Here is a 20115-nt window from a genome sequence, read left to right on the forward strand (position 1 = left end):
AAGTCCTTAGCACCCTTTAGCTGGCCTGACTGGTGCCCACTTGAAAACTTGCCTCTCTTAAATTTTATCCCCCTCACACTCAAATTGAACAGCTGCCCTCTCCCTGATCACATCCTGCATTTACCTGTTGCCCTCTGCTTCAATTCCTGCTACTCAACTTTTCAAATCCATATTATCCCACCATGAAACCTACATTGTGTCAAACTGATCTCACACCTTGTCAAAAAGGGGCCTCAAAGTAGCTGTCCCTAAGCACAATGGGCATGGGCAAGGTGGCCTGATTACTTCATCATGTGACTGGTTGTACATCTTTTAAGAAAAGCAGCTTGTTGGCCATTTTGTACCTGCTCAGATTAAGGGCCTGTATGAATAAAACATGTCACTTTTTGTATAAGTCTGTAGCCATGATGCAATAAAGCCTTTATATTTTCTTTTCCTCTAAAAGCCCCCAAACCTCTTCAATAACTTCAAAGTTGGATGCCCAAGTGAAGTGTTCCAGAGGAAACATTTTACAACAATCTTTAAGCAATTTTATTTCGAGCACTCTGTCCTTTCTCAGAAATTTATGTTTTCTCGTCTTCATTAGAAATGTCTCGTACTATTGATTCCAATTCATTTTGCACACAAGGTAAAGCAGTAAAAAAGAAACAAAAAGCTGTGAAAGTCAAAGATGAGGAGATAAACTGAGTGTTTCTATTGTTTCTGAACATGCATAACCCAGAGCTTCCTTTTGTCTTTCTTTCAGTTGACTGTTGTGGTAAAGTATTTTTTCCAGTTTGGTTTCTTCCCCTGGACCACCTCCGCCTATCGAGGTATTAATGCTGACAGACCCTTTGCACTACCCAATATCATTGGGGTGGAGAAGAAAAATGGCTATGTCCTCTTTGACCTCATTCAGCTGCTAGCTCTTTTTTTTCATCGCTCAATTCTCAAGGTACCTGTGAAAAAATATCCATTGAAATTTACCTGTTCAAACAATTGAACCCTTTTTCTGTTGTATGTCTTGTCGAGGATTACCAGCTCAGCACCATGCATGCAAAGTATTTTCAACAAAAATATGGAAAATATTGTTTGTTGTTGAACGGTTTTCCATGTGAAGATGAGGCAACCTAAAAATAGAGCTCTGATATAAAAACTGATAAAGTAAGTTTCATTTTAATTTTTGCCTAACTAAAAATACCTAAATGTTAATCATGGGCTTTCAGACATTCAAAATCAAAGATATTTTTTCAGTCTGCCTATAAATTGTCTGTCAAAATACAACCAGCCTTTGTGCCTTGTGCAAAACAATGTGATAGAGTGAGAAAGAGCTGTTAGGTAAGCGAATCCGTGGCTCTTCTGTGTATACCAGGGGTAGTGTTTGGATCAAATCAGAAGAAATATAGTACCATTAATTTGCTGAAAAAGAATTCTGTATACCCCAGCTTCTGCTGCAAGGAGCATCTAGTCTTTATTAGCTGCTGCTGTACAGCCATCCTCACTCCAGACAGCTATGGTAAATTCTCACAAACTTTGTTGCAAATCTCATGGTTTAAAGGGAATCCAAAGTTAAAATTAATGTAGAAGTCAGCAAGATAAAAGGGATTAGTTCACTTAAGGAGTGGCTGATTATGGTTAAAGTTGCTGCAACAGATCAGAGGCCTTGTTGTGAACATATGTTAGCATTTGGAAGTCCATATCTCGAATGAGTTGAACTCACTTTATCGTGTGTTTCAAAGGAAAATCCACATGTTTAATTTGGGTCAGTATGGTACTTGATAGAGAGATTGATGTGCTTCGGGTAAAAGGTGAAGCTGTTTTGCAAAGCCCACAGCTCTCAGGGCAAAAGTAACTCAACATTACTGCATCACTAACTTCTACTTAATTCAGTTTTAACTGTAACCTGGCACGTCAGATGGATGTGTTTCTCACATTCATGTGTTTCACATATCCATCTGGAAAACCTCTCATACACAGCATTTGGGAAAGGGCAGAGCCTTTGAAAAAATACTCAGAGTGTGATTGGATGAACATTCTGTCTGTCACATCTTTACCAGCCAGTCAGAGCAACAAAACATAACATAGCCGCTACCAAACTGCGCCCCTACCGAAGGCATAAACTCCAAATAGAACTGCATAACGTGAACCATGGTGACTGTAGACATGTCAGGACACGACTTTTTTCGTTTTTTAAAAGAAAACAACTCACTGCTGTCCTTTGTCCTTTTTGTAAAGAAGAAATGTCGTCAAGTTCTGATAGGCTGGCGCCTTAGCAGCATCCACGCTAATGTCTTCCACCATAATTGCACCAGCCTCTTGTATTACAAGGCCGGCCTAACTTTGTATTACAATTAAATTTTGAGATCAAGACCTGAGCGTGTGATATTCCTTTTCTAACATCTTCAGTCAAATATATTCTCATTAACAAATTAGCACCCAGTATGAACAGTAGATTTTAGAGAATTAGACACTGTATCATTTAAAATAAAATAAGCAGAGCACTTTATACATGCAAATGAATCTTTATAAGTTATCTCAACTCCCTGATTTGACATGTAAGTAGATTATTACAAGCAAGTTTTTTAAGTCATAAAATTGCTGTAAAGAAAATGAAAAGAAAAGAAGAGAAAAATTAAATAGATTCTATTTCAGTTCAGATTTAACCATAAATATGGATTTACTTCTTGCCTTTATGAGTGCTTACTGCATCTATTAGGTTTGAAAACTATTAAATAATCTATAGCCAAATCACAGATTTTTAAATCCTTCAGACCATAAATTTATTTTACTCTATGAAATGTAATGCTCTCATCTGTATTACATTTCAAAGTGTCATATAGCCATTAAAGTATTAAATGGAATTTTAGAACCTGAGAAATGGTCTAAAGATTAACTTTTTCTGTCTGTTTTTTTTTTCAGATTTTGAAATGAAACTTCTCCTGATATTAATTGATAAATTAAATGATTTTGTTTCACTTGTCACCACCATCTCAAAATCATTATAATTCCCCCCGTTCTTTTTTAACCTTACTACCTCATAACACTGAGTGGTAAGGAACTTATCTTAAATCAAAGTGATTTTTGGCAGTAGGGGTCAAGTTTTAAAGCTAGTGTGACTGAGACACATCAGCTCTACAGAATGTACTGAATCTGTTGAGATCAAACATGTAGCATTAACTTAAAAAAGGCACCAAATATTGTTTCAAAATGGACTATTTTTACCAAGTGTTAAGTACACTAAGTGACATAGTATATGAAAAAACAATGTCATCTGAGTTTCTGCCTTTGATGTTCAATAATTTATAGATCTGGAACTGTTTATGCAGCACAAATATGACCCTATCTTAATTTCTGGCTGACAATCAACAGTGCAGTTATGAACTTTAACCATTTTTAGCTGACCTCCAGGGTCAGCCCAATACATGGGTCTGTATGGGACTGACTCAGTGACTGCCTGCCTGACTGACTGAGGCCCTGTCCACACGGAGATGAATTCAGGAGTATAGGCAAAAGTTTTTTTTTTCATATTGGTGTTTCATCCACATGGAAATGGTGTTTTGGGAGGCCGTAAACGCTACTTTTGAAACCAGGTCCAAGAGTGAATAAATCTGTAAACAATTATAGTTTCGTCTCTGTGTGGACAGCCAACCCGCATCTTTTTTGACACAATTATGTCACACATAGCGTAGGCCACCTGCCCCGCATGCGCATATCGAACCAAAACAACAATGGCGGTGTTCATGCTTTTACAGCACGTACACACCCCCGACTTTGAAACAGTCAATCTGACGTGTCAGGTTAAATGTTCACTGCCAACAGAGCTTTATGTTTTAAACTTTCGGAATCTTTCAATTCCCAGACATAAGGGACAGTACATTTACACACCCCAGAAACTAACCACTCTGCCTAAACACACAAGTCAGGCATTTCAACAGGCACCCCAGATAGTTGTGGTCAGTAATATAGTAGGTTTTAAACTTTCTTGGTTAAATATGTGAGTTGTGCCCATCTTTCTTTTTTGAGAAATGGACTTAAAAATCATACTTCTTGCTTGCTTTTTTCTTTTCTTTTGGATATCATGATTTTGCTGACCTTGATGCTCAGACAGGATGTTTAGGTCTTCTTCATTGGCTGCCTGCACATGCTTCCATATGTCTGAGGCAAGACTGAACCATTTGATAGAAAAGGGTGATGGTGGGGGGAATTTAGCAATACAGAGAATGACTGAAGATGACATTTCAGTGATAAAACAAGACAGGAGTAAGACATTTATTTTATCTTATGATATAAATATCTATATAAGATAAACGGATTGAAGTTCAGCCCTAATCAATGTTGTGAGAGAGCGTGCAATATAAGGATGTTCATTGATCATGCTCATATTTTTGTTGAACTTTGAACTGATTAGTTCAGTTTTCAAAACATGAATGGAACATCAGAATAGTGAAGTCTGAAAATTGTTTTAACACAATTCTTTCATTCATTCACTGAAGTGTTTCTGAGAAAGTTATTTATTCACCAAAGTAAGTTGTTGTTTTTTCTCAGTATCAGATTTTGAGAAATGTGAACTCATATATGACCTCCATCCCATTTTTGCCATCATCTCTTCCAATTTTCTTTTCACCAGTATATGTTAGTTGAGCAGCATTTTTTGTAGTTTAATATAAAGCATAATGTTTTATAAAAACTGAACTCCCCAAGCCTGTATTAAAGAGAAAACCACCTCTGTACAGGGAAGTCAAACAGCCTGTAAAATAAAAAAAATATCAATTAATAAATGGGTTTTTGTTGACTAAAACTAGACCATAACTTTAGAGGTTTAAAATGACTAAGTGTGACTAAAATAAGCAATAAGCAATTTCATCTAAGGACTAAGACAAAATTGAGAATTTGCTGCCAAAATGAACTACATCTACTTTTGTGTGTCAAAATTCTATTTGTGTCCTTAACTGAACAGTGCCATGGGCTGTGGGACAACAAAGAGGTTGAGATGCCTGACTTCTTCAAGAAGATGAAAAAGAAAGTGGACAAGAAAAGGATGTCAGGAGGTGATAAGATGAGCAACAAAGATAAAAACCACCGCAGACTCAAGTTCCTTCCACCACAGGCCTCCTCAACCTCCATATTCTGTAGGGGGGGGAGACGCAACACAGCAGAATCAAATGGTAAGTATCCAGAGAAAAAGTGTGTATTTGTCCCAGCTCTGACCAGTTGGACTGGATTCAAAGTGAGACCTATCCTTTGTTTTTCCAACTTTTTTGTCCATATACTTAAATACAACCCTAACCCTAAAATCCATTTCATGATGCCATTTGTTTACTGGAGAGGTGAAGCCCAAAAAACAGCAGAGCAAGAAGAAAAGACGACAACGAAACAAGGCTCCACTGACCAGAAAGCAGAGGATCAGACAACATATCAGAGAAAGGATGCTACAGGCAAAGGCTGCCATCATAGAAGTGTGGGTTGTTACACTTGTTTATGACCCTACCTCCTAGTAACCTAACAAGCAACACTGGTAGCTTAACTTAAAAGTAACTTGTTAATTACACATTTACATCATGACAATGCTAATAGATGTAGGACAGTTAAGAAGTGTGTGTGACTCTATATTAAATGTTTTTTTTTTTCAGAGCACTTCATATTTACTTACCCATAAGGCAGTTTTTCTACGACATCATCCACCCAGACTACAGTCCTGTGTGTGATGTCTACGCCCTCATGTTTCTTATTGATGTTGTCAACTTCATTGTCACCATATATGGATACTGGGCTTTTGGGGTAAGAGACCACCTGTCATCAGACTTTGAGAATACTCATATTAAAAATGCATTTTAAGAACAGCATGCCACTATTTGATTCTTGTGTCTTTTTATAGAAATACTCTGCAGTTGCTGACATTACAGAGTCTCTGTCAGAGGACCAGGTTCCAGAGGCATTTCTGGTCATGTTGCTCATGCAGTTTGGCACCATGATAGTGGATCGGGCTCTCTACCTGAAGAAGTCATTGCTGGGAAAGTGTGTTTTCCAGGTGGTGTTGGTATTTGGCATACACTTCTGGATGTTCTTCATCCTCCCCGGAGTAACGGAAAGGTCAGTGACTACAAAACTTATTCAGTAGTGTCTAAACTGTTTATTTGAGAAACTAATCCACTCTTACTTATTATAAAATCTTTGCAATAAAAAAATACAAACATTACAGAACTGTTAAGAAAAACAATCATAAATACACAAGTGAACTCAGAAATATTTAAATTGTATATCACACAGAGACAAGTTAAGGTAGTTTTAAGTTAGTATACACAGATTAACCTACATGGTGAAAACAGTGGTGAAAAATATACAATAATGAAATCTTTCTTACAAATAACATAAACTAGAAAAGCACTCAGAGAGCACAGACCTCCGCCATTAGCCCTATCTCCCAATAGTACAGACGGTGATCCAGATCACTCCCAAAATCTAATCAGTTCTTCCTTATGCCATTTCTGAAGTTTCCTGAAAATTTCATCCAAATCCGTCCTCAACTTTTTGAGTTATGTTGCTAACAAACGAACAAACCCACCCGATCACATAACCTCCTTGGCGGAAGTAATAATGATTTTTTTTATAGGTAAATATTTTTGCCCTCTCAAGGGGTCCTTTACACCACTTTCATTAAACTTCTATTCTTGATCAAATTCTTGAAGCCTCAATCATGTCTTTCTTTTTTATTTCACAGGAGGTTCAACAGGAACCCTGTTGCTCAGCTCTGGTACTTTGTAAAGTGTGTATATTTTGGCCTTTCCGCCTATCAGATAAAATGTGGCTACCCAAACCGCATCCTGGGCAATTTTCTCACTAAAAACTACAACTACTTGAACCTCTTTCTCTTCCAAGGGTAAGGGTAACTGTTCTTGACTTTGATTTTAGAAAATATGTTCACTAAAAGTATGCCGTAAACTTCATTGAATAAGAACCTATTATGTACAATGTAAACAATAGAGTTTTTTAAAAAGATACTGATTTAGCCATACTTTTGTTTATTTATTTATTTACTTTGCATTATTGATAAAAATGCACCGCACAGAATTAACTCCAAATGCCTTAATCTTCATTGTTTTCTCCCTTGTCTTCTCTGCAGGTTTCGGATGGTTCCCTTTCTGACAGAGTTGAGGGCAGTGATGGATTGGGTTTGGACTGACACCACTCTATCTCTTTCCAGCTGGATATGTGTTGAAGATATTTACGCAAACATATTTATCCTTAAGTGTTGGAGGGAGTCTGAGAAAGTAATTATGACCATGCACTACATGATATTGTTGTTGCAGCTCTGTTAAATCCCCTGAGTTCTGCTTAGATCAAGGGTGGATAACTAGAGTCTTGAGGGGCCCATGTGGCCAAGAAGTCGATTTGAAATATGAGCATAAACATTAATAACACATGTAAACACCAACAACAAAGTAATTCAGCCTGAGGTAACAATACAATACCATGCACAAATTAGAATATGAAATGGAAATATTTGTAAACTTAGCTCAAAAAGAAAGGAAATTTTTGTTTGGTAGATTATTTCTTTGTTGTAACAATGGTAATAAATTTTACTGTTGGAAAACCTGCTTATGTCTCTTTTAAATGCTGCCACTTCTGTAAGGAACATGCATTTGAGGGATGAGCAGCAGAGCTGAGTATGTGGATTGCCACCATGAAAAATTTTCCATATCTCCCCTGACAATGCCAAACAGCTGATTCTGCCTCTGACTCTTGTTGGGTGTTGTTAGTTGGGTTGGATAATTGAAGTCTGAAGAAACAAGACAAAGGGGCAATTTAACAATTTATTCATTCAACAAACAGGAGCCTCAGTGGCGTGTGGCGGGGCAAAGAACCAAACACCGCCACAACAGCCTGGCACCTCCTCCTCATGCTGGTCACCAGTCTGGTCACATTTTGCTATGGGATGGCATCCCATTCTTCAGCCAGCTTGTGCGATCAGCGGATGTAGTTGTGTTGGTTACTATGAACAGCATGCCCAAGCTGATCCCATAAGTATTCAATGGGGACTCATCGCTGAACATAACGTTCCTCCAAATGTTCAGGTTCCAACACTAGCACAGACAGTGAACTGCAGTCATGGCAGGTCTTCTGGTAGCCCTATGAGACTGGAGATCGACTGCATGCAGTTTGTTCTGGATTATCTGGACAGAGAGCTGTTGGCCATGTTGTCCTGCAAACCGTGACTGCAAATCTGTAGAAGACAGCCCAAATGCTGACAGGGTGAGGAAATGGTGTTCTTGGGGTGTCAAAACAAGAGTCAATAGCAAACAGCGTATCTGCTGTTTTGGCACTGGCTAAGAAGATTTGGCAAATTATTCATGGGTGCAACCTACATAATCAGCTCTGCTGCTCATCCCACAAATGCATGTCCTCTACAAATGTGGCACCATTCTAAAAAGGAAATAAACAGGCTTTCCAACAGTATGAGATTTATTTCCAAAAAGCATTGATACAACAAATAAATAATCTAACTAAAACACAAATTTCCTTACTTTTTGTGCTAAGTTTACATAATCTTGTTTTTGTAAAACTCTTTAACTAGTCATAATTCATTCAATCAAAAAAGAAAGATATCCTGATGAATGGTACATCCTCTGTTCACTGCATTGGGAAAGTAGCTTTGCATTGCTTTAATTCCATGATGACCTTATTAAACTAAGCGTTTTGCAATTGAGCTGGAAAATATAAGCGTTTGTACAATTCATTTTAATGGAAGCTCTATGTCTGCTCTTTTTGTGAAGTTATAAATTGTTATGAATTTCCTGTTTAAAGCATTATATCAATGTGACCCTCAGGCAGTGGGAATGCAATTTACGTGGCCCTCCTGGTAACCAAAGTTGCCTACCTCTGTTTTACAATATAAGAACTTTGCAGAAAGTATGCATTTCTCTGACTTGTCAGTTGTCTGCTTAGAATTGAAATGATCTCTCCCAACCCATAGGTGAGGGGTCTCCAACCTTTCTTCATCTTAGAGCGACTTTGAAAAAATGCAGTGGCCTAGAGCTTCATTAATTCATATAGCACACAACAGATCACAGATCACATCAGCATTACATCATTAAGCTACTTTTTGGACACCTGTGAAATTGCGCATACGCTAATCTTATCCAAAATCTTAACATCAAGGTTCACAAAAACATCCGTTTTTTTCATTCAATACAGCCAATATAGTAAAAGCATAACTTTAAAAAATCCCATCAGGGTTAAATTAGACAATCTTAATAACAAGCGTCAACCAAATTTTATAACTGTAGAACATACAGCCTTCTTGTGACAGATACAGTGGAAGTTAAGAAATTAAGGTTAGTCCACGCCTGCCTTGAACTATGCAATGATTCCTGAGTGGTGTCCTGTCATTGCTGGACCTGTTGTAATAGACACCATCTTTTCAATAACTGGTTTATTGTCATCGTCCTTTTGTTTGTTTTCACTTAGTCTGTGAACCTGTTAGCAAGCTACAGGAAACCTGCTTGCAGGCAACATTTATGAGATCTCTGTAGTAGGTAGTATCAGCTGTAAATGTGAGACTTGCTTTTTTCTTTCAGAAATTCCCCCATCCTCCAGGGCAGAAGAAGAAGAAGGTGGTTAAATATGGGATGGGAGGATTCATCATCTTTGCCCTGATCAGCATCATCTGGTTTCCTCTTCTTTTCATGTCACTGGTACAGTCAGCAGCTGGAGTAACCAATCAGCCAGTAGACGTCTCTATTCAGCTCAGCATCTCAGGATATGAGGTCAGATAAGATACTGTGGAAAATGATATGAAATTGAAGTGTTTTTATTCTTGTAATCTAAATCCATGATGCTAGGTGACTTAAATCGATAAAGGGAGTCTCGCTTTAAAGTGCAAAGAAGGTTTTTGCTTGAAAAGTCACAGTGAAAACTTTATTTGTTGTGTGTGATGGAATAAGGTCTACACCTTAACCACATTTTCCCTCTTATTGTCCTTTAAAAATAATAAAAAAAATCTAATGAAGATCATGCTAGATGAGCATGTGCATAGTGTTTTGTAAGTGTTTGTGATTGTTCTTTTGCAGCCTCTTTTCACAATGAGTGCTCAGGAGCAGAACTTAGTTCCTTATACAGAGAAAGATTTCAACGAACTCACCAACAAGTATGCAACCCATAAGGTGAGAGGTATTTTATTATAATTATTCAACTGTAAACTAAAACCTTGATCAAATAAATACAACCATCCAGCACCAGAAATAGGACACAAAAGTACTCATATATGACTTTACAATGTGAGATAAAACTAGGACCCAGTTTTATTCTATAGCTATATGTTCCTTTCTCTCTCTTTCTCAGTCTGCTATGCAGTTCATAATGAACTATGTGGCAGATGACATTGTTGCTGCAAAGATCAAGAGTGATGCCAGTTTGCTGTGGAGCATCAGCCCAGCCAGTCGAAAGGCCATGATACAGGAGCTCCAAAACTCCTCTCATATATACATTACCTTGGGCTGGACCCTGCTTAGGTCAGTTTTGTGTGTTTATGTGTGTGTGTGTAGAAAAACAGCTGTGAATACATTTAAATACATTATAAAATTTTTGTTCTGTAATTTCCTATACCTATGCTCCTGATGTTGTTTTTTGAGTGCTTCAGATCTTTTCAAACATACTAAGATAAAATATGGAGGCTTTTGCTTGTTTGTTTGTTTTTATACACCAAAACACCTGTGTTCTCCTCTCCTGTCCATGTCAGAAATGCATCCATATCCGTGAATGCAGAGACTGTGGGAGAGCACACTGTGAAGTTTGAGGACCAGGTATTGAAGGAGGGAATAATCCAAATGCTTAAAGGCAACAGCAGCAATCCTGTGTGAGTTTGATTCAACGAACATTGTTTGTGTGTCTTGGTTACACTATCACTGTGGTTTCTCTCAAGGGTCTGAAAAGCAGCATATGCTTGTAATGACCTACTGCCTTTAAATGCTTCCATAAAAACACACTTCTGCAAGTTAAATCATTGCATGTTCTCATCTATTCCTTAAAACTTACACTACCCAGACATTCTTGCACAAGTGCTTTGACACTGTAGTATTTTCTTCTCTGATCTGAGCTTAAATGCCATCTTCTGTCCCACAGGATTATTAACTCTCTGCTGCCAAAATATATCAGGGGACCCAAAGGAGCAGTGTCTAAAATGGCAACCAGGATGACTGTAGGTAAGTGACAGTTGGTTTACTGAGCATAAAACCGATTTATATGGTTCTGTATTAATACAAGTTGTATGTCCGTTCATCTATTTATTCTTGTGAATGAAGTATCTCAAAGGCACTTGAAGGGATAATATATAAATCAGGGCTGTCAAGAGATTACAATTCCTTTTATTTGTGATTAATCTCACAACCTGGTGACTAATCACAAATGAATTGCAGCATTTTTAACTGTTCTAAACGCAGCATACAGGACTATTCCTTAAGATACCCTCATTAACACGAGTGAAAAAAATGCTTTCTTTATGCAAATGTTTGTTCATGACAACAACCCAAAATTATAAAAGACAGTGTCCAAACATTCTCTAGATTAAGTTTAGAGATACTGACAGGCGACAACAGATGGAGATACTGACCTTAATGTAACATTATTGAATAATACCAGATTGTCCAACTTCAGACATCTAGAAGTTTACTCCTCTGTTGTTTTCAGCAGCTTAACACAACAACAGATCTCATGCATCACACATGTACATAAAGTACATGGTCAGTAAAGTTTAAATCACTTAAAGATCATTCCCTGGATCCTTCACATGTAAAGCAGAGAATTTCAACCTCACATGGGGGAATAAAGGCTAACAGAAACATCCCTTTCCACCAAGAGGGCTCAAAACAGATGATACTAAAAAGGCATAAAAAAAATTACAGTTACAGAATTTCACTACCTATTACTTGGAGGGGTAAAGTCTCCAGTGAGAGACTGAAGACCAGAGAGAACTTTGGTATTTTACAAACAATACTGGCTCTCAGAGAAAGTTCATGAGTGCAGCTGTTGGATGTGAATTATTTCTAGCAGAACCTCGTCCTCCACAAATTAATCAGCCTGCAATCTGTAGCCACCTATTTAGCAAGCACTGTTGAAGGCTTGTTGCTTGCAGAGTTTTCTGAACGTCTCAGTTGTAAACAATCCAGCATGGCCTGCCTTTGGCAGAGTGAATTCATGGCTCTGTGATCACCTAATCTGACATAGTGGCCATCCTAATAAACAAATAAATTGTATGGTCTGACTTCAGCTTTATTTTGAGCTTCCTGTGCTTATCAGGAGTATTTGTTCTGATTTTCTTCCTGTTTCTCATATGTCCTCCCCAAGATCCTACAGTCCAATCACTGGCATTCTTCAGGCCCATGTCAGTCAAACTTCAACAGGTCAGTGGGGCCTCAGAGAAAGAGGCAGACCAGTGGTGGGTTGTGGAGGAGTGCTCCCCAGTTCTTGCTTTCGACCACAAATGTGGCAGTATCGAAATAATCATATTCAGTGATAAAGTCAGTCCATCAAGTTTGGGCTTTCTGGCTGGACATGGGTATGTATCAAGTCATTTAATCTGCAGATTTCAAGATAAAACAGTCTTGCGATGAGCTTGTTTGCTTTATTCCTTCCATCCAAACATCACTTTTGTATTTTAAAATGACATTTGAAATGGCAGGCTGCTATGTTTTAGATGTTTGAGGATTTTTTGCCTGTCATTTCCCAACCAAATAGTTCATAGTAACTTTTTGTTAGATTTCAGACAGCATCTTATTCCAAACATCACCTGGTGGTGATTGTGAATATCCACCTTTTTTCATTTGCATATTCTGTCACTCCCCCTTTGTTCTTTCCTGCAGAATTGTAGGTTTGTACATGTCGGTCGTGTTGGTCATTGGAAAGTTTGTCAGGGAGTTCTTCAATGGGATCTCCAGGTCCATCATGTTTGAGGAGCTGCCATGTGTGGACCGAGTCTTGAAGCTCTGCACAGACATTTTTGTTGTTCGAGAAACAGGGGAGATGGAGCTTGAGGAGACACTGTTTGAGAAACTCATCTTCCTGTACCGATCCCCAGAGACCATGATAAAGATGACCAGAGAGAAGAAAGATGTTTAAGGGTTGATGAAATATCCTCCACACCTGAGTAAAGCACATGGAATTCTCTTCAATTAAATGGGTTAGAGGAGACAGAAGTTCTTATTAAATTAGATGTTTTATTCATGTATTTATTTTGCATCATAAAAGGAGTTGAAAATAAGTAAGTGGCAGGAGAAAAAAAGATGATGATCCACGTTTAATAAAGAGCCTTGATGAAGTGGCACTGAGTAAGATGTCCCTCTCCAAAACTGCTCAGTGGGCCTTTCTCAAACTGCTGCCTTGACCCTCCCTTCCACACACTTCCAGTCTGTGCACTCTCCTGTAGAGTCCTTAACATTGGGCAACATCCCAAACCTCTGAGTGCAGTGAGGCTGCATCGTTATACCCTCCATCAGCAAGTCTGCACCAGTGCTGAACGCACTGAACAGATTGAACACCTGTTCATCATGGGAGATGATGCTCTATCACCTGCACAAACTTTAACATATCAAGATAAGTTAAAAAAAAAATAAAAATAGCAGTATCATACAAATATGAAATAAATGAAACACTTGACATTACTATCAGGATCTAATTGTTAGAGCTTGAAAACAGTTTACTTCTGACATGTATATTTACACAGACTGAAAAAATAAATCCTCTGATAAACATCAGAATAAAATGATGAAATCTTCCACATAGATTGAAATGCCACAAAATGTTCATTCTCTCCTACTGTGGAGTGGTTAATGGGTCTGTCATCTTATTTTTCATGACAATCATGGAACAGAGTATTTCAGCTTTTGTGACAGTAAGAAATCTGTCCTTAAGTCTGGTGCTTTCTTCACACCCTTCACTGCAACCAAGAGAGCATCATTCATCCAAGGAGAAAAAACATCCAGATCTTCCAAGCTTTGAGGGGATTCATTCATTCAGAAGATCAGGGCAGAGTTGGATCACTGAGTTTTTATAATAGGAAAAAAATGCATCTCTGTGTATAGGTTATAGTTTCAATGAGTGATAAGGGATTTTTTTGCAGGAAAGGGCTACTTTCAGGAAATCTGTACAGAATATTAACATGTTACAATAATATATTTGTAGTATCGAAGAAAAAATCAGCTACCTAGTGTCCCTGCTGCTTGCTAGTCCATTTAACTTTCAGCCCACTGGGCAGTGCATGCATTTGTAATTACTTTTGATTCAGGTTTTTATGTAGCATCCTAGTGTCTGAGATACTTACAGGAACAGTGAAATTTCAACAAATATTCTGTTGGCTCAATGTATAAACCTTTCTGTAAATGCCACGTTTCTGTAAATGACAATGTTGGCCAATTAATTAAATTATTTATACCAAAATAAAAAATGCTCCACACTACTTAACTGACTCATTCTACATGTCTGTAAATAGTATGTTCAACAAAATTGCAAGAACACAAGGCAATAAAATGTTTTCAAGATGTCAATCTTTAATTCAATTTCATTACAAATAAGGGGAAAAAAAAATAATTCCATCAAGGTCCCCCCAAAATGTGGCATGCCATCCGGGTGTAGTCCATCTGTTTTCTTCTCCATGAGTAGCATGACAGGACCTCAACACTCAAGGACAAAATAGCCATGTCACGGTCCAAATTCTGGAAGAAAAATACAACATAAGAGCATAAGTCCTGAATGTACCTTTCTGAAAATGATTCTGCCTCCTTATCACAAAAAAAGTAGCATACGGACATTTGTTTTGTTGTTAGACAGCACATTCTGAGCTTCTGGTCGGGGCTAAAAAGAATTGTACAGCAGGGATGGGAAACGGGTCACTAGCATTGGTACTCACACGTCACTCCTGTGATGTGCCATGATCGCCTCAGATTTAAAAATTCATGTTCCTGATGCAGTCTGTTTTGCATCATGTACTTCCGAAAATTTTGTGAGAGGATGCAGGTTAATCAGTGTGCTAATGGGTCACTTGATTAATGTGCATCCAGCTAGCATATATGTAAAGGCAATGCAACCCTTAAAATAGAGCTATGTTAAGAGTAAAAAAACTCAATGATAGATCTGTGTCCATGTATTAACACATGCACACCTTCAGTATTATAAAAAATGTGACATAATGCTGCATGCTTGTATATCCCTGCACAGGAATTCTCTAAATATGTGATACTTCCATCTCCTTGAGACACATTAATGAGGCTTAAATGAATCAGCAAACTTAACCAATACAGAGTTACACTGTAGGGTCACAGTATTGTGACTACTCGTGTCAAAGTACAACATGTCGACATGGTTATTTGTTCTCCTGTGCTGTTCTCTACTTAAACAGAGAGTAGAAGCATACGTAGCAATCGTTTAATCATTCTAGTGTTGCTCTGAAAATGTGCTGTAGCCACACCGCCAGTGATTGAACAGCTGAGAGAAGAACTCAATGTCATAAACTTCCCTCATAGACATGCAAAGGCGATCAGGGACCGTTTTCTACAGGGAAAGTTAATGATTTTCTTATGTGCTCCAAACAAACAATGACCGATAAACTTACACGCTGTTGCCGTTTTGGGTTTGAGGACTTTTACACTGGCTTCGGCGGCCTTTATCGCCTCCGTTTTGAACTGCGGTTTCATAGCAGAGCGCACCGCGTTAGCGCAGATCGCCGAGAAGCGGATGTAGCTGCAGAGAGAAGACACATTTGTTAGCACCACGCTAAAGGGCAAGCGATATTGACTCTTATTTATCAGGCTAAAAAAATCATGTTAATGAAAAAAGACCACATCAAACAAATTAAAACGAGTAACCCTGCTTTCAGTTGTTATTGGCCAACGGTGGACCTGACCGTATAAAGGTTGTGAAAAGCTAAGTAAAGCTAGTTGAGACGTCATGTACCTCTCGTCACTATTAGTTGAGACAGGGCCGTACTATCTCATAATTTTAAGACAAAATCATTCATTAGAAAGTGGTACGTCAGGTTGCCCACTAACCTACCGTTTAAGGGGAAAAAACACCGTTTTACCTTAGGCCTGCCTGTCTCCAGTATGCGACCATCTTGCCTGTGTTGTAGTTTCAAGGACAGGTCGGATATGCTGCTTCTTCTTCACTTAGGTTTATTGGCGGTTGGCAAACAACGAAATGGTGCCTTTCCGCCACCTACTGGTGTGGAGTGTGGATTGGCTGACTTAATCTACCACTCTCAATCAGTTTGTTTGTCTGAGATACTTAAAATAACATTTTTAAACCCTCATTTTCAGAGTTCTTTTGTATAATATCTATTATCTCCTATCTCCTATCTCCTATATAACACCCTAATTTTAAAAAAATGGGGCACTGTGCCCCAACTTTCTTAGAATTGGGGTTGTAGAATAAACTGTCTTCTTTCTACCCCATATTTCTGACAGAATAAAATAACATGTTCCACTGTTTCTTTTTGACTAAAGTACTCACATCTCCTTGTATTTTGCTTTGCCATTTTAAATGAAGTACTGTGTTATCCTCTATGACCAAATCTTTCATTTGCTTTTAAATTTCTTTTTGACCTTTTTTTCTTCTTCTTCTTTTTCTTTTTTAAACCCTTTATACAGAGAAGAGGCCGTAGACAGAGCCGGAGGGAGGGACAGTGGGGGAAAGCAATACATGGGAAAGGGGCCACAAGCTGGACCTGAACCCAGGCAACAGCGTGGTGAATGTGCAGGTCACAACTTGTCCACGAGAGCGTTTTGGAGTTGTTGGATTGTGTATTTGAAGAGTTTGATGAGGGAAAGCCGGAATACCGTCTGCTTACATTGAGTTGGCACAGCATGTCTGAACTCGGCAGCAGTGATCTAAAAATAGCTTGCACAGACAACTAAAGGTAACAAACCTATTACTAAGACTATAGGGATTATGGCAACGGACGAATTTGCCAAAATGTTGAAGTATCCCTTTAAATGAAAGATTGGTCAGGTTGCAGACTTAGTGGGTATTTCAGGAGGGGTTTGTTTTGGTATTGTTCCTTCTTTTAGTTCATTTTGATCTCTGCATCAAGTTTCCCAAATGTACATATTTTGTGGTTATTGTTATGTTGATTCTGAAGTTATGGGATGAGTACATCTATTTGATGAGGTATTATAACTGATTGGCTCAGTAGCAGTGGTGGACGTTTGGTGCTTCTAGGCCTCCTTGAAGTTTTGACTTTTGTAATTTAGTTAGATTTAACCTTTTTTTCCAATAGAAAGATGTTATTGTTGTATCCAGTGTATCCAATAAAGGATTGTGTTGTGGGTTTGACTGGGATCATTGAGAATAAGTTATTCAATTTTGTTATCATAATTGTTATTGTAGCAATGTGTTTGATGTTTGGGTGATTGGTGGGTGTGGGGATATCTGTCATTAAAGAACTGCTTGTGTGTCTGCCTGTTCTTTACCTTGAACCCCTATGTCTGCAGGTGCACATTAAACATTACTGTAAGACTCATCATTTTTATTCTGTACATTGTTTGTTTTCATCTAATTTTCCCCAAGTCTGCACAACTGATTGACATTCTTTTAGCCTCAAACTAACATCAGGATTGTGGTCACCTCCCATGGTGTTTACTTTTAATTACTTCCCAAGTAAAACCCAATCAGTAAATTTGAAACTGTTGCAATGTGTATCACTGACTCTGTGCCAGTTCTGCTATTTATTTTTGTACCACTACCATCCACAGTTCACACTTAATGTCTCCTCTCCATTATCTCCTCAATCACTGTTTCATTTTTGTTTTTATATTGTGTTATTAGCATGAAAGTCACACAATATCCCTTTCCCTCACAACTGCAGCAATACCATTCATGGCTATATTGTTAAACCTGTTACAAGGGATTGTGAAAATGAACAACTCTGATATTTCTTTCACTTTTCCAAGTTTCCAATCCAATCTACTTTATTTATATAACACATTTTACAAAACATTACGTTTACCAAAGTGAACAAGTAAAAACATAGAACCACATTTAACATAAAAACATCATAAAATACATAAAAACTTCACAGGAACTAAAAACATTTTAAGAAACACACACACAGCAGGGAAAATAAAAACAGATAAAAAACGCACAGGAGACACAACTCTCATGCTGAGTTAAAAGCCAAGGAATAAAAATAGGTTTTAAGACGTGATTTAAAAGTAGGTAAGGTGGGGGACGTTCTGATTTCAAGAGATAGCTCATTCCACAATTTAGGTGTGACAGCAGAGAAAGCTTGATCCCCACAGGTTTTTAATCTAGGCTGGAACAACCAGACGGAGTTGATCAACTGATCACAGAGATCTAGATGGAGTGTAAACCTCTAAAAGGTCAGAGATGTACTCGGGAGCAGATCCATTTAATGACTCAAAAACAAACATTAACATTTTAAAATGATTTCTAAAATTAATGGGGAGCCAGTGGAGGGAAGCGAGAATGGGGATGATGTGTTCATGTTTTTGAGTCCCTGTTAAAAGACAAGCAACTGTATTTTGGACTAACTGTCAACGTGCAAGGGAAGTCTGATTTAATCCGATATAAAGTGAATTGAAGTAGTCCAAGAAATAAAAGCATGAATCACTCGTTCAAAGTCATTAGAAGATAAAACTGATTTAATCTTGAGCAATTATATATTCTAACTCTGATCCTTTACCAAAACCTGTATAGGCCTACTGAATTTCTTGCTTTATACAGATCACACATCCTCCTCATCTGCCCTCGTTTCTATCTCTGTGAATGCTGCTAGGGGTAAATTTATTATACCTAAATATTTCTCAGCTGCACTGAGGATTATTTGAATCACATAAGCCATAAAAAAGCAAGTTACTGACTGTCATTGCTGCATTGATTTCCCTGGCTTGCCCACTGGGTTTCTTGACATCCTGTTACTCCATTTTCTTCCCTTCCTTTTTGTCCTTGAACCCTCCTCACTGCCACTGTGCAACTTAGATTGTCCACTGCTGTCACACATTCAGTCTCCACGTCTCTCTGTCTGACCTCCCATTGACCACATGTTACCTTGTGCTTACAACATATGACCTGCTTTTAATAGGGACAGTCTTTGAAACTATGACCCCCTCCATAGTTAGGAAAACTTGGCTTTCCCTTACCAACTGCTGCTATATGCCCATATCAAATTTAGAAGTGGGGCAGGGACATGGGGCCTAATTATAAAAACTCAAGCCAGCACATCCTCACTCCCAACTCTTCATGTTTAGCTGGTTGGTCATGACACCCTTGCGTCAATGTGCAATACACAGGATACCCTTTTAGTGTTCATATTTAGATGCAGTGGGTCGTCAAACACATTATCTTGGCTTGTGGTTAAGGATAAAAGGCTGGTTAAAGGAGGAAGATGAGCATGCAAGGTAAAGGAAAGAGTCGGGGAGGAAGAAGACTAAGTTGGTTGGAATAAAACTCACAAGCAGCAATTTTGAACTTGTCTGACTTTTATTAGATAAACATAAAGTAGAGAGCTGGATTAAGGAAAATCTTGGTTTCTGAAAACTAGCTGAAACTTAAAGAAGTGGATTGATTCTTATAAGTTGTGTGTCAGACACAAATAAACAAAGTACTGGTAATAAGGAAGCTTGACAAGTTTTTTTTTTTTTTTTCACTGCGCAAGAGAGTTACACTTAAAGAAATCAAAAGAAATAAATCCAAGCAAACAAATTACTTCCAACTAAGCACAGCAACCAAACACATATTTTTGCACTTAGACCACTATTCCAGACAAAAGCAAACATACTCAAAGCATAAAGCTCTTTAATATTCTCCTCTGGTATTGCCTGGACTCGGGGCTGAATCTTCAATTTTATGTGAATATTATCAAACTCAGATCAGAGTCAGGTATTATTACTGAGTACATTTTCATATTTAAGGAATTTGACTCTGTTGCTGCCATAACAGCTTCCACACCAGGCACAAGTTCACAGAGTGCTGGTTTTGTCTCCCTGCTGTCAAAGCTCTGTCATTCCTCCTTAGTTTTACCTCAATAAACCCCCCTACAAGTGACTGGATTCAGTGTATAGTGGAAGCGTGCCTTCTCAAAGTAAAAGCATTATGTACAAACGAAGAGAGTTTCTCCAAAGAAATGCTACAGAG

The 20115-nt window shown here is 38.1% G+C and overlaps 2 protein-coding genes across 2 annotated transcripts in view; one reads left to right on the forward strand and one right to left on the reverse strand.

Annotated features, from left to right (window-relative positions):
- The window catches only part of si:dkey-11f4.7 (piezo-type mechanosensitive ion channel component 2), a 57216-nt gene extending 43964 nt beyond the window's left edge, over window positions 1-13252 (forward strand). The window contains exons 32-46 of the mRNA XM_041798405.1: window positions 746-934; window positions 4937-5144; window positions 5305-5437; window positions 5610-5757; window positions 5855-6069; window positions 6698-6856; window positions 7100-7247; window positions 9555-9743; window positions 10047-10139; window positions 10318-10487; window positions 10715-10831; window positions 11098-11177; window positions 12107-12118; window positions 12319-12529; window positions 12834-13252. Coding sequence (XP_041654339.1) covers window positions 746-934; window positions 4937-5144; window positions 5305-5437; window positions 5610-5757; window positions 5855-6069; window positions 6698-6856; window positions 7100-7247; window positions 9555-9743; window positions 10047-10139; window positions 10318-10487; window positions 10715-10831; window positions 11098-11177; window positions 12107-12118; window positions 12319-12529; window positions 12834-13089 — 2328 coding nt within the window. The 3' untranslated portion in view covers window positions 13090-13252. The remainder of the gene's footprint in view (window positions 1-745; window positions 935-4936; window positions 5145-5304; window positions 5438-5609; window positions 5758-5854; window positions 6070-6697; window positions 6857-7099; window positions 7248-9554; window positions 9744-10046; window positions 10140-10317; window positions 10488-10714; window positions 10832-11097; window positions 11178-12106; window positions 12119-12318; window positions 12530-12833) is intronic.
- A 1244-nt stretch (window positions 13253-14496) lies between these two features.
- atp5f1e (ATP synthase F1 subunit epsilon) lies at window positions 14497-16164 on the reverse strand. The gene is made up of 3 exons (XM_041799879.1): window positions 16046-16164; window positions 15578-15705; window positions 14497-14681 (listed from the first exon to the last, which is right to left on the reverse strand). Coding segments are annotated over exons 1-3 (162 nt in total). The 5' UTR covers window positions 16078-16164; the 3' UTR covers window positions 14497-14679.
- Between the last annotated feature and the right edge of the window lie 3951 nt (window positions 16165-20115).

This window comes from Cheilinus undulatus, linkage group 11, assembly GCF_018320785.1.
Source record: "Cheilinus undulatus linkage group 11, ASM1832078v1, whole genome shotgun sequence".
Classification (NCBI taxonomy): Eukaryota; Metazoa; Chordata; class Actinopteri; order Labriformes; family Labridae; genus Cheilinus; species Cheilinus undulatus.

Coding starts and splice junctions, on each gene's coding strand:
- atp5f1e (XM_041799879.1), bottom strand. CDS start 16,077: ATGGTCGCATACTGGAGACAGGCAGGCCTAAG. Junction 15,706..16,045: donor TGGAGACAGGCAGGCCTAAG/GTAAAACGGTGT, acceptor TTCTCTCTGCAG/CTACATCCGCTTCTCGGCGA.